This window comes from Strongylocentrotus purpuratus, unplaced genomic scaffold (genome assembly GCF_000002235.5).
Source record: "Strongylocentrotus purpuratus isolate Spur 01 unplaced genomic scaffold, Spur_5.0 spur5_scaffold_5, whole genome shotgun sequence".
In the NCBI taxonomy this organism is placed as follows: domain Eukaryota; kingdom Metazoa; phylum Echinodermata; class Echinoidea; order Camarodonta; family Strongylocentrotidae; genus Strongylocentrotus; species Strongylocentrotus purpuratus.
In genome coordinates, this window is record NW_022145611.1 from 14214521 (window position 1) to 14229749 (window position 15229).

The window sequence follows — 15229 nt, forward strand, 5'->3', positions numbered from 1 at the left end:
TTTATCAGGCCTGTAATGTATTCAAAACAAAGAACAGAATACAACCTTATTTGAATTATTATATGGAAGGCAATGCACAATTAAGCAATGAGATATAGGCGCTTTGTAATGTATAATAGAAAAAAAGTATGCTTATGAATATCTCCCGTTTCTTCTTGCTTTACTCAACATTTTCTGCAAATTGGTCCGATAATTACATATCGATATATCAATTAATCTCAAATTGATTACAATTTCATTTATCAATACTTATCAAAACACCCTGTCAGTCTGTCACACAATCCTAACAACTAGGGAATCTACAAAAATAGGACAAGCAACATTTCTAGTCACTAGGTCTACCATTATACCATTCCATGAAGAATGTAACAGAAGAAAGTAATTTATCACAAAACAAGTGGAGAAATGATCCATCTATCATTTACCAATATTTGTCACTTACTGTACAACATAAAACGCCAACAAACAGGACGGATATAAGAAAAGAAGAATAATAAAATAAAAGGGTGGTATTCCGGTAGCGCGTACTAAGTTAGTCCACACTTTTATGGAGTGCCTGTTGCCAACTCATTTACCCTGTACAGATTATTTTAATCCTCCAATGAAAAGTGTCCAAAAAAATAATTTTGCAATGAAATGGGAAGAAAAAGATAATATGAGTATGAACTGAATTTCAACAGAGTCTTTGGTAGATTACCTTTGTCATAAATATTGAAGGAGGAAGATGACACCTAGAATTCCATAGAAGTGTGAACTAAAATTCTTGTTTAGTCTGGACTTAGTCCTAGCTTAACTTATGAGAATACCACCCAATAAGTACACTTTTATAGTTACAGACTAACTATCACAAATATATTTTACACTGAATACAAAATAGGGTACTTAGAGAGTATCTGATTGTCTGAAAAGCTATCATGTGACACTCAATAAATAGTTGTGCGGAGCATGCAATAATATACCCTTTTTTAACATCTATATTACATACACACAAGTGTATCATACTGTACATCCAAACTGCCCTGTGTCTTTCCAGTATTTGAATTGTTTTACATCCACAAATCTGTCACATCTATGGCAATCTGAATATGCTACGTGGATGACTTTAGAATAAACAAGGCTTGAGGTCTTAAATACCCTCAAAAAATTCATGAACATGTCATAACTAAATCAAAATAACAAGACAGACTCCTTTCAAAGGCTTCATCGAATCCAGATTACAAAATAAAATAATGCCTCCGGCTACCTTGCAGCAGAGGCATTGAAACAAACGACAAGAGAGATGTTAAGGCGAGAGATAACATAAAAGAAATAAGTCATCAAGCTTTTTAAAAAAAAGCCTTTCAGAATGAAGCTTCATATTACACCAGAATATTTCAGATAAGAATGGCATACAAGATAAAAAAGATTTGTATAAAACTAAGCAGTAAGTTCTAACGAAACACACGTTTTTCCAAATGTAATCAAAGTGGTTGGTCAATTGGTGTCATTTATCTGCATCATCATTTACAGTAAATTGCTGTTTGGTCTAGAACCTGTAAAAACTCTTGGAATCATAATTTTCAGATTTGTTTTTTCCCTCCTTTTTCAATTACCTGGTCACTTTGAGATGTAACATTTTTACACATGGTCACAATTGACTAAAATCAATGGTAATACAGAAAAACAATGAAATACAAAAAAAAACTAGACATATAATACTTGTTTGGAACAAGTATAGGTGGGCTGGTCAACTAAAATTTGAGACAAAATAGAGCAAAAATAAGCGAGATACTGCTAAAAAACAATGTCATGTAGATTAATGATGTGGACGAAATTCACCTTCCATAGGCATAACACGCAACTTAAGAAATTTCTGATATGTGCCCTTTAATCGTAATTTTCACTATGATGACGTGATCAAAATGAAAAATGGTGATGACTAAGCTTGTAGAGAATTGTCTTAGCTACATCATATCGAAATTTGGAAGAAAATTGATCAATTTTTACAGAGATACAATCAATTTTCCATAAATATGCTGACGTCATAATATGCAAATTCATATTTTGAGTTCCAAGGCCATTATGATGATGTCACGATACACTTAATGGCCAAATGAGACATGGAATCATATCTCCGACTCATACTCTATCTAAATATGAAAACAAATTGAAGGTCACGGCTCATTCCAAAGAGGTATAATGGATTTTGTATAGGCATGTTTTTGCCCATAATATATGCTATGTATTAAAAGAGCTCGCGCGCACAGACATTTATCTTGAATTGACGCTCGTCTTGTTATTAATGGTCATAAATAAAAAACATGGTATCAAATTCCTCGAAAAAATATGAGAAATATCATGAAAAATAAAAAGAATGGCAATTCTATGTTGTGTAATGGTGTTACGCGCGAAAACGCGAACTCATGCGCGTGTGCGCGATTTTTTATAAAATGCTTAAAATGACTTAAAACGTATGCAAAATAAATTTGAGACGATTTTGAGCATTTTGAAATTTTGCGCGCGCACTGACGCGCGGACGTACACGTACGCGCGCGTTTTTTGACCTGAAATTGACCGGACGGATATTGACCTTGATCATGATAAATACGAATGAGAAATGGTTTTTGGTTATGAAGATATGATCATGAGTTGATTTTCAGAAAATTTCACAAAATGGCGCCTAGATGACGTCATCAGTCAAGGTCAAGGTTAAAAACCTTACCGTGCTTTGTTCATATGCCTATACATATGTGTGCTAAATTTCAAGGTTATTTGATTCAACCATTTTCAAGTAATCTTGCTAACAAAAAAGTGGGTCGAAATAAAAAAAATAAATATTAAAGGCAATTTTAACAAAATTATAAGGTGGTCTGTATTAGATACAGCCCACCTGAAAAAAAAAAAAAAAATTAGCAATGTAATTCTATTACTATTGAGATGAATAGAGAATTTCTAATGTAGATAAATATATATCTATAGATTTGGCATATTAAATACAGCAGCAAACGTGTATTATACTTCATAATTGAAATCACATTTCACAATTCCCTCAAGATAAACAATTTGTATATCTTGTGACGGCACGAGAAGAGCAAACAGCATCAATGATTTTTTTCTCTTCATAATTGTGGTACAAAATACATATTTCAACTTCAGCTGAACAGGGAAATAACATCTTCATATCATCTCACAGACAAGCTCTAATATCTAAGGCTGGTATTCATTCAACTGCTCTAACTCTAGTTCAGGTTTAAACCCCAACTCTATGGTGGGTCGATTCAGTTCAGGAATTTTATGGAGTGCCAAATGTGAATCTCTTCATTCTGTAAAATAAAATTGTTAAAAATCAACATGACTCTGTAACTCAATAATCAAAATTCATGTCATTTATAAAATTAATTTCTCAATTTTATTTCATGACTGGATTTTTTATTACAGAATTTCAGTAACTTGTACAGAATAGAAACTGACACTTTGCACTGCATGAACCAGTGATTATGTTAAACCATGTTTTACCTTGTCCACCTCTATGAATACGAGCCCTTAATTATTTGAAGATGTTCTTGATATCCTTTTTGAGAGCTGCATAATCTTCGGGTGAGAGAGAGTTTGTCTCGAGTAACTCACAGCACTGTTCGTCAGTCAGGTCGTTGTAGCGTTGCTCAACTGTTACATTAAAAACAAACAAAAACATGGAGAAAATTCAAAGGTAAGTCTGGGGTTCTGGTAATGACAAAAATGAATTCTTACAGAATTAATCACAACTTACAATGAATGTTCATAAATACAAATAAATGTCCGTCAAATAATTTGGTCGATATGATATCGCAAAGCAGCAGACGTCTAGCAAAGAGCAATAAGAAAACTGATCGCTCAAGTGCCACTGACCACCTCTATCAGATAACCTTGAAGTCCAGCCTTTGCGGCCTGGGTTTCATGGAATATTATCACCAATTATATACTATTATATATTATTATATCCCACATACTAAGAATCTTGCTCTACGATTGGTGAAAAGTAAATCACGTGAGGAAAGATAGTTCGCCCATTATTGATGGGAGAAGCAAAAAGTTTGTTACACTGTGTAGATAGTACTACTATCTACACAGTGCAACGCACTTTCATTGAAGATAGAGGTACTATCTACAAAGGGCAACATACTTTCACTGAAGATTATCCAAACGCGCACTAAAACAGGCGTAATTAAGCGTGCATTACCAATGAGCGCAATTACAGAAAACACATGCGCGCACCTTACCCTCAAGGGGTTGGGTTAAACTTAAACTTTTTTGGTGTGAATTTTGGGCCTAGGTGTCTTTTATGTAGATGCATACACGTCCTCTTCTTTTTGTAATTAAATTGTTTTAGATGTGGAATATAAAGCAAATAATCACCTTTTGGTTTTCAGGCGATGGCAAACTATCACTTCTTCGTCGATCAGAATATGTACGTTATCTTTCCTCAGCTTCGCTTCGGAAAGATAGCTACATCCAGATCGCCTCGGAAGTGATAGTTTGTCCCATCACCTTCACCAACGGTAATTATTTGCTTACTATTACTATTATATACTATTATTATTATTATGTATCTATTTAAAAAAAGAGAAAGCGAGAGAGAAAATGACCGGTGAAGTTAAAGTTGGTATTGCGATTAATTTGGATCAATCACAACTCTTTGTAAGATGGGGTCCTGGTCATCCAACTGGAACCAATAGCAGGACAGTTGATTGGTCAAATTCATAACTATTTACCATGGACTGAAAAGCTCTAATAAGCCCTAACCCTAACACCATTGTTTAAAAACGACCGGGTAAAAAATGTGGCCAGAAGATGTCGGGGTACAATCATAATCAAAATAAGCATCAAAATAATGGTGACTATACTTACGTTTGATAGGAAGATGACCACTTAGTTCACAACAAGCACCATTAAATGCATCATTCCCTTTTATACCTACAAGGAGTTCAAGCAAAATATTCAAAACATGAGAATTTATGAAAAGGCATCTGTCATGATGGATACAGGAAATTGTATTTCTTTACAATCTCTTTTACCCATACACCGAAAATTATTACAATTAAATTTCTTCATTACTTCATGTCCAAGCATTACCCAATGAAGAAGAAAAGACAAAACAAAAAACAAACAATTCAGATGAGATGATACCAGAGTCCAATAGCATACAAACAAAAGATGCTGTGCTCTTTTTCACACATGCTAATGGGAGGGGGGGGGGGGGAGATGAAGAAATATTCTTCATTAAAAATAATAATTACATTTTGACTGAAATACGTAACAGGAAACAATTTAATCGGATTCAGTATGATGTTACAAATTCGCTTCAGGATCATGTTTCAGATTGTAATTGAACAGAATATATACTTTCTGTGCACACCTACGATCCACCGCAGCTGCAAAAGTGCACATGCAAAAGGACGCACAGCGAGCTGTGACCATAGCATGAAAAGGTGAATCTTCACATACAAAATTCCAGTTGATCACACCTCTAATGTATCAATAAAGGCCGTTTTTCATGCTGAGAGCAGGACTTACCGAAAGAGGAAACGCGAGGCCAGAGAATTAGTCTTATGGTCTGTCCATCTTCTTGAGGATTAGGCCCTAACGTCAAGCCCCTGGTGAAGAACATGTTATGAGCTATGTCCCTATCTTGAAGATGCTTGACTATCCTGAATAGGTCCCTGCAGACAGATTATACACATTATTCAACCAGAAATTCAGACAAACTATTTTTAGAGTCTATTCTTACGGTTGGCATCAGCCATTTGCAAACCATGACAGGGGCTATGTATGATCTGAAGCAGAGATGCAAACCTCTTGACACAAAAAAAACAGACTGAGTATCCTAAAAAAAATCAGATTTTCACGAAAACTTGACACTACTAATGGCCCGTTGGCCCCGGGCCATTAGTAATTTCAGAAAAATGTTTTACTGGCAAGTACGGTCAAGTAAAATGTTTGCTCTTTCATTAAAATGTAAAGAGAAAATTGTAAAGCAAAGTTTTTTTGGGGGTTGCGGGGGTTTACTTGTACATGTTTCTATGCAATTCAGTGGTTTTTATGGGTTTAAAAAAAAAAAAAAAAAAAAAAAAAAAAAAAATTTGTGTGTGTGTGTTCTTTGTTGTTGAAAAAGCTGAAGGCAGCAAGAAGACAACATAGCCAAGTACATTACAGATATAAAAGTTGGAGAGAACAAGAACCATTTTCTGTCAAGCGTAATGAAATGTGTATTCAAGAAATAAGAGCAGGCGATTCAAACCCATTTTGATCCTGGTGAATGCTAAATATATGTACATGGTCATGATTTCAAACAACTATGCTCAATTTATTCTATAAACATGCATGCTATCATATACTTGCATGTATTCTGCTTGCCTCGAACATATATTTAATCAATGTAAAGGAATACCGGTATAGATGATCATCTTAAAGACTTTGACCACTTGAAAAGGGCTCTTGATCCTAAATTTCACATGCAGTTTCACATTCTCAGGGAGGTAAGGGCCATCACAATTCACTTTAGATTGATGACAGCTAACAATTAACTGGAATTACTAGTTTCATTCCTTTGGATTTTGCTACCAAAACTTTAGTACTCCATTTCCTTTGGCTTCAATTTGTTTAGGGTAAAGGGCAAATATATCATGTCTAATGCTTACCTGATACCATCAAAATAACTCTCTTTTTTCATTTGTAGCATGAATGCTTGCGCGGGCCAACCGATTGTCTCATGGACTCGCCCTCCAATAACTTCCTTTGTCGGCTATAAATGTGAAGAAGAAAAAAAATTAATTGTAAAAGGCAACAAATTGGGATATTTTTTGTTGCATATTTGTAACTTCCTTTTAAAGATCATCATATAATATACACCTGACTTTGTCTTAGGACAATTATAGTGAAAGAAACCCACAACTATTGTCAATTGCGATATTGTGATGATATTGCACAAAGACTACATACTTGGAATTCACAGCAAAACATAAACAGTTCATAAGATAAAGGAATGGGGAAACAACAATTTGAATCGAGCATAATATCTCTACGTATTCAATGCACGATATATATGCCTGATTAAATTAACAAACACAAATAATTGTAGAACTATTTGAAGAGAAACAAAAAAGAAATGTTACTGACAGGTAATATTTCTCGACAGTTGGTTTTCTTTTATTTTCATATTTATTTTTTGAATTTCCAGGCAAAGAGTCAACATGTACACATACAAAGGAAGTAAGAAGTTCAACTGATTGGTGCCCGCAGGTCAAAGCAACCATAACCATAGTGTTTCTTAAAAAATATAGGTTGAATAGGTAACAAAAATAAAATAAAATCTTTTTAAGAGGTGTAAATCATTAGAATTCTCCTATTATCTTACTTTTCTTGGCTGCTGTCAAAGCAACCATAATCATAATGATTTGTAAAACTATCTTATTATGAAAGAGGAATCCTTTAAATACTCTCAAGTTTAGATTTTTGTCTTATTTTTCTTTATTGTTATTAGAGCAGGTTTGAGTTGTATTTGCCTTACCCAGTACTCTACTGGTAACCTGTGATGAACATAGTATGCATGCATATGAAGATGATTAACGGAAGCATAAGCACATAGACTGTTGTAACCTATCCTCAATGCACTGTGAATGAAAACAGATAGAGAAAAAAATGCATGAAAATTTGTTAAAATATGATAATAATAATATTCAAGATATGATTTCAGTCCAATTATTCTCCAATATACAGATCAAATTGACTGGCTGTACGGTTATAAAAGCTATCATTTTTATTATAAATTTGAAAAATATCATTACTATATTTCAGGTCAGGGCTTTCACTAAACAAATTCTAATGAGGATGAAGGGGGGGGGGGGGAGTCAGGGTAGCAATGCAGCCTATTTTTCAAAACACTTGCAGAAAACAATAATTAAATAATTTTCTGACACACCACACAATTTACAATTGGAAAAATGAGGAAGTGAGAAAGGACAGTGTTGCATTTTCCACACCCACAATTACACAGAAAATGTTATTACTAAAAAAAGCTGTTGAAAGTTACTTTTTTCCATTTTTGACTGAAGATCCTGCTATGTCAATGACAGTTATATGCATTTACTCACTCACAAAGCTGTTCACCGGTTCCAAATAAAAACATATAAAACATATAAAGTCTATGGGACAAGTTCTAGCATACAGTATTCATAATAATTATGTAAATGGAAAATACCTGCTTGAACTTAATAACACAGCTTCAACACCTATTTGAATCATTTCCATTGTGGCAATCTAGAAAAAATGAAAGCATAAAATAATGAATAAATAATATTTTAAAAACTTCTGTGGGAGACAAAAGTAAAAAAATAATACTGTAATTAACGGTGTAGTAACCGCACCTTTTTGCCGCCGAGGGTGCAGTTTATACACGGTACACCAATTTTTTTTTTTTTTTTAAATTTCGATTTATGCCCCTCCACCTGGCGCTTTGCCTGGCAATGTCTCCCAGCTCAGTAATCGGTGTGTTGACTCACCACTCGGAAACTAGAACAACACTCAAATTTGTCTGTCATCTTGGTTTGAAAGTAATCTTTCTGATAGATTTCAATATGTAGTTTATAATAATAATTCCTCCATTTTTCTTCTATTACACGGCGTACCACAAGGTTCTATCCTAGGTCCTCTACTGTTTTTTAAGTCGGCCAAAAAAAAGTCTGCAAAAAAAAAGAAAAAAGAGGGGTGCGGTTAATACACGAGGGCGGTTTATACAACGTTAATTATGGTACATCAGTTCTTAAATGCTCCTTACCTTACCTCTCAGAAGGGGAATTTCAGAAAAAATTCAGGGAAATTCTTGCTGATAAAATAATCAATTAAGGATAACATGTCAATGTAAACTTTTACAAATCGCATCTGTTATGGTACTTAAGGCTGCATGATTATATTTCACTGGATTTAATTAAGGGTAAACAAATTCCTGTTTATCATATGTAACGTATATCATCAGTATGCATGCAGGCAAAGGAATAGACGAGATATTAATTCACTAAGCTGTACTGTACACCTGCGCCTTTAATGACATGTGTTTTTCAGTATGTAATCATATTACTACGTATATTATTACTATATTGACATAATGCATCAAAATGCATAGCACAAAAAATCCTTCCACACAAAAAAGAAGGAATCTCTGAAGGCAACCATAGGAATGCAGTGTATTTCGTACATGCCTAGAGTTCAGAAAAAGAGAGGAATATAGGGTTCATAACAGGCCCCAAAATAGCAATAATTCATCCAAAATAGAAATGGTTGGCAGCTGCATCATATGCATGCAAAAAAAAAGAGGCATTTAAAGTACCTGTGGTTGACATAAATGAGGGCTAGGTACAAGTAGAACATTGCCATATTCTAGAGGGCTGATGTTGATGATGACTTGATACTTGCTCCTCCCTCCTTCACCATTTATGCACTCTTCCCTTTCAGCATGTGACCTAACGACGCCGTTGCCGTTGGTGATTCCATTTGTAGACGAGCAAGAAAGATCCTCGGGATACATTTCCATGAGAGTCTAAAGATGTATGAGAAAAAGTTCATACGCGAGTGAAAGATCATTGCGATTTAAGAACTATCATTCTGGGTAATTAAAGGGAATAGACTGATCCAGAGCAGGGTTGGGGGATGAAATGGCAATGCCCCCCCCCCTCCCAAGATATGAGTGGAAGGCTTTAGTACTACAACTAAAAATATAAAAATATCATATTCCTAAAAAAACTATAAAAAACTTTCAAAATCATATAACTTAGATGAAATCAATGTCAGGAGATATTTTTCCCCTGACCTAATTTTTCTTGACAATCCTGGATCAAGCCCTGAGGCCATGTTCATTCAGACTCACTTCCTTTCACAAATGCTCAGGCATTTGCACTGGCAACAACCACTCTGGGTTTTATTTGGTCAAAAGTGTAAGATTAGGGTTATGCTTGCAGTTGGATTTTACGTAAGGTAGGTAGATTTGGGCCCGAAAGTTGACATACACAAACAACTCTACTAAAAACTGCACTCATTCCAATCAAGAGTCATATTTAGTTTTATAAATGTCTCAGAGTGATTAGTGATGTATATATTATATATATCAAACAGAGATCAACTTATTATCAGGATGGACTTCCCCTGTAATGAACAGGGGGTAATTATCCTCGGGGGGGGGGGGGGGGGTAATTGTTCTCTTACCTCATGAGGTCTGACTTTGTTGAAGTTGAATTCTTCTGGTTTGAATGGTTGTTTGGTACTTTTGATCTCTTGCGGTTTCCGCCTCTCAGTTGCGCGTTTCATGTTTAACTGTAAGTAAAGGATAATTAATAAAAAAATATTATAAATATATTCACTCTTTTATCTATTTCATGTCACTAACTGGGTCTGCTTTATACTACATATTCTTATTGTACCTGTACGTAACATAATTATCCAGCATATTAGACTGTCATAGGAAACTTTTTTCCATCTAAAATCTTGACAAACCATCTTCATATCTGTATACTTTAGGAAAAAGTTGATATCAGAACCTTCTTTCATTGTGACATACTGTCACCTAAAGTGTGACTTGGCGAATGAGCGGGGGGGGGGGGGGGGGGGGGGGGGGGGGGGGGGGTAAGAGCACATTTATATATTTCTTTTGGGTCCAGTTTTTTGGGGGAAATTTTGCGCCGACTCAGCCGGGCGGTGAATAAGCAGGGGAGGGGGGGGAATGCTGGAGAGGAGGCCCACTATTATTATTTTTTTTTTTTTTTTTTTATGGGGGGGGGGGGGGCGGGGTGAAGCGCTATTTTTTTCATGACTTTCTTTTTAACTCTCACTTTCACCTATCCCAGATAAACCTAAGTTTTTTTTTTGCTGCTTTCTATGTAGTTGATCATGTATGATTACAATAAATAGAGAGAGAGAGAGAGAGAATTACCATCATTATGCAATGGTTCAGGGTTTGTGTAATGTACACTTGAAACCATTTCTAAGCGTCTTAACCCTAAAACAAATAGCGAAACTATTTTGAGGAATAGCAGTATACTGAACTGAATAAAGAATAATAACTAAGCTTATATTGGCTCATACTGCGGTAATACAGGTACTGATTCGAGCTAAAGACAATGTGGTATTGGCAAAGTAAGATGGGGTATTTTTATAGAGGTTTTCCAAAGTGACCATCTGATAATCAACATTTTGTTCTGTATTCATATGTATATACGCATAATACAACAGATTTTTATGATTTCTTAACGTGACATAGCTTCTTCTCCCCCTGCAACAAAAAAGAAAACAAGGTTATTTGATAAAAGGATCTTGCGACAAATAATCATTGTATTTTAAATTGATGCAAAGATTTTTTTGAATAAGCAATGTTTTTCACCAGAATCTTCTTTGTAAAAATGACTTTTACAAATCTCAGCCATGCAATTTTGCCACTGTGCTTGAAGATCACTTTCAGATTAGGAGAAGTGTATTCTTTCATGAGTATTTTAAATTGAATGAAACGTCTCAACTCAGTAAGCATGGCTGAGATTTGTAAAAGTTGTTTTTACATAGAAGATTCTGGTGAATAGCAGTGCTTATTCAAACAAATATTTGCATCAATGTGAATCACAATCATTATTTGTCACTTAATCCCTTTTAATGACTTTGTTTTCTTTCTTGTTTGCAAGGGGAGAAGAATCTATGTCACGTTAAAGATATCATAAAGATCAGTAGAATCGGCCCGTGGATCCGCGCCTGGCACTAAACAGGTTTGAATCAATGCAAAATATGTCATTGTGTTGGGGTATGTCCTCTTGTACTGTACAGGGACATAATATGATTCAACTAGAATTGCGCGACCAGGCTCAACATTTATATGTATATACCTCTTTTGTTTTCCTTGATACGGAAAAGAATAATAACGCATACAAATTATGTTCCACAGTAATTTTCAATTTCATCTTAACCATCAAGCAACTTACCTGAGCAACAAATCCATGAGGGCCCTCTATAACCCTGGTTGGTAACAGACCTAGTTCGTAACGAAAGTACCCTTCTCAACCGCTTCATCCCACCTTCCTCTCAACTCCTGGTCAAACTAAAGAGAACACAGAAAGATGTCAGTAAGATCAAAACAATTCATATAACCCTTTGTCCTGTGTTCTCAAAAGCTTCCTTGCTTTAGGTCAGGCTTAAACCTTGCATAAGTGCGCAGATTTAGTCCATTAATGTAAAATAACTTGCAAAATGTTAACCTCTTCATTCTGTACAAATTAACATTAAACTAAATTACGAAAGCTTGTCTCGACAAAGATCCTTATTATAAACAATATTGCACAAATAGTATTAAGTCAAGCAGGTAATCAGTTATGCTAAAGACACAAAATGGCAAAGAATTCATAACAAAAATTTTAATTAAATACTCCATCTTTTGAAGTATAAAGCATATATGTATACAAATGTATGCAAAGTAAATGAAATTTTACATGTACATATATAGGGGGAAAGGGAAAGAGAAAGAGAGAGAGAGAGAGATAGTCCAAGGGGGCTCTTGCATAATAGTTCTGGCCATTTAAGAATGCATTTCATCAAAATCAAATACAACTTGTCATCTTTTAGTCCAAGCTCAATGACCAATAGAACTTTAAACCTATAATTATTTGAACTAAATTTTGACCCTGTATGAGGATTGATTTGATGAGCTTGATATGATCAGGGAACAGATCTGTTGAATTGCCCATTAGTCTTTACAAGTCCTCATAGTGACTGGGCAGCTTCGTAAGTTTTTTTTTGCACTGGTTTCATTTATGTAAATAGCAGATGAACTCAATGTTACTTTGTCAGGATAGGGGGAAAAGTAAACAGTCTGGAATGAAAGCAAGGATAGGTGATAACTGTGATATATATGGTATGATTATGATGTCAAATAAAATGTAGCCTGGCAAACATGCACAATCATTATAAGCTTACAAGTACTTCTGTAATTTTTTAAAATAAACTCACTCGACTGTATTTCCCATTGCAGTTACCATTCTTTGTGTTTGAGACTTCTGAGACAAAATCCTGACTGGAATACCTGAAATCTATGGAAGCCATTTCTGAAATAGAAGCAGAAAAATGAGAGAAAGAGGTTTGTAAAAGTTTGAGTAAAATACATTTAAAAATAAGACAGTTGTTGAAGGTATGATCAATCAAACAATCAATCAATCAAACAGATGTTGGCTACTCTGTGACGTATCTTGCTAGCTTCCCTCCCATTTTACCTGTAGGGCCTGAACTAAAAAAAAATTCAAAATTCAAAAGTTTCCCTTAAAGCAGGACTACACTACTTGTAGCTTCTTGCGCCCTCAATATAGCAAACAGTCCCTAAGCGGTACCTGTTGGTCCCCCATGATCTCCTTTTTCTTATGTTTATTGAGAGCTGATTTGATGAGATAACCACCTGTCAGTGACCAGCAGGGAGGCCTAATCCCTCCTGGCCAAACTAGTGCAGATAGGCTTAAGAAAATTTTGATCATACATTCTTCCCAAATATAATTGTTGCAAAGGTCCTAACGAGTTAATTTATACAATTTCTGTATGAAACAAATCTATTCCTTCATCAATAACAAAGCAAGTAGGCCTACAAGTTTATGAAATGTATCAAATTGGAAAGGACCTGGCATGATACGTCACAGTGTTGCCAAAATGTGCTCACTGACGACAATTTTAAAAATTCATAAATTTTCACTAATTTGTTTATCTCATTTTTCCTGCTTTTATAAAAATATCAGGGTGGGTTTCCCCTTTAAGTCTTTGTATTTGGTTAACCCAGCGTTTTTCAACATTAGTTATGGTAGTCCAAAATTCATCACAGAATATTCATTTGGCATCACTCTGGCACTCATCAAGTGCCGTGTACGGGTGCATTTCATGCATTTGTTTCTATTTTTTCAAGCGTGTGTAATATAGCGAGCAAGCAAATAAATGAAGAAGACAAATTTAAAATGGTGAACAAATTATGTTGTAATTAACAATAACACACTAGACTAGAAAAGATATAGAATACTTTATGCAATTATATGACACATATGAGGGCACCTCGCCACCGAATTCACATGAATAAAAAAATCATATATTCGTTCATGACCTTGATTCACAAATATGAGGATATTTGGGCATCTTGTATCCAAGATTTATCCTGATTCTAAATGTTACAAACATAGTCTCGTAAAAATAAATGTAATTTTGAAATAAAAGATATTCTTCCAGAATCTCGCCTTCTCGGGTAAATTACTAAACATGGTAAAGACTAAAAAGCTCTAAATAGTAAAGCCTGACTTAAGCCTTTAAAGGCACTTGTCCTTGTTTTTCCCCGGAAAGGAGACAATCCCACTGACAGACATCGAATGACCTCTTGGCCAGTATTGGAGGGGCCTAAAGGCTGCTGCCTGCGCATGAACATGCAAGCTGAGAAGCCTGTTCAATGTACCGAACCAGGCTGGCCAGAAGATACATACAAAACGGTCAATGATTTTATGTAGACAACCTGTACCTGTCTGGAATCTCCGCAAAATGCAAAAAATTGAACAGCGTCGATTTTGTTCACCTTCTCTTTTTAGCTTCCATTTAAAATTGTTAATGCAATTTAAATTCAGCGTAAATATTCATGAATGAATGAATGACAGTGACATGCCATAAAAACTAAAACAACAACCTGCACCTGGCCTTGCTGTCAAATTCAAAAATGTTGCCAGCAATTGAAGCTAAGCAAGGGAGGAAGAAAGGCACTTTAATTTATTATCTTTAAAATGCTTTTACTAATTCTAGCAGTTCCTGAAAAAAAGGTCCTTCACAAAATCAACGCTATTTTAAAAAATTGTTATGATGCAACTTAATTTGTCTTGCGGCACCCTCCACCACCCTGAGTGTGCCGCGGCCGAGGCTCCCCGGTTGAAAAATGCCGGGTTTACCTAGAGTAGACTACGAACGTACTAGACTCTAGATCTATTCTGTTCATTTTTTTTGTGGTGGGTTTTTTAAAAGTTGCTTTAATTCCATCTTGTTAAAGCGAATGTCTGCTGTTGTTAGTCGTCTCACTACAGCAAAAAACATAGTAAAATTTAACTTACTGCGCAAAATAAGGTTGATCTGCTTCACTTTCAACTGGATCCACGTTTTTTGTTATGCAACGTTTAATCTGTTACACCGCGTACCGGCAGCGGCAGTACGTACGGTACGCCAATACAATGCAATGCATGCA

At 35.1% G+C, this 15229-nt stretch overlaps 1 protein-coding gene across 1 annotated transcript; it reads right to left on the reverse strand.

Moving 5' to 3' along the window:
• Window positions 1–3403: 3403 nt before the first annotated feature.
• LOC581869 (GDP-D-glucose phosphorylase 1) lies at window positions 3404–13043 on the reverse strand. Its single transcript, XM_030999713.1, has 10 exons — window positions 12991–13043; window positions 11970–12085; window positions 10213–10320; window positions 9341–9550; window positions 8216–8274; window positions 7526–7628; window positions 6657–6760; window positions 5533–5678; window positions 4867–4932; window positions 3404–3645 (listed from the first exon to the last, which is right to left on the reverse strand). Exons 3-10 carry the CDS (start codon window positions 10312–10314, stop codon window positions 3527–3529), a joined length of 909 nt encoding a protein of 302 aa, XP_030855573.1. The 5' UTR covers window positions 10315–10320; window positions 11970–12085; window positions 12991–13043; the 3' UTR covers window positions 3404–3526.
• Window positions 13044–15229: the final 2186 nt, after the last annotated feature.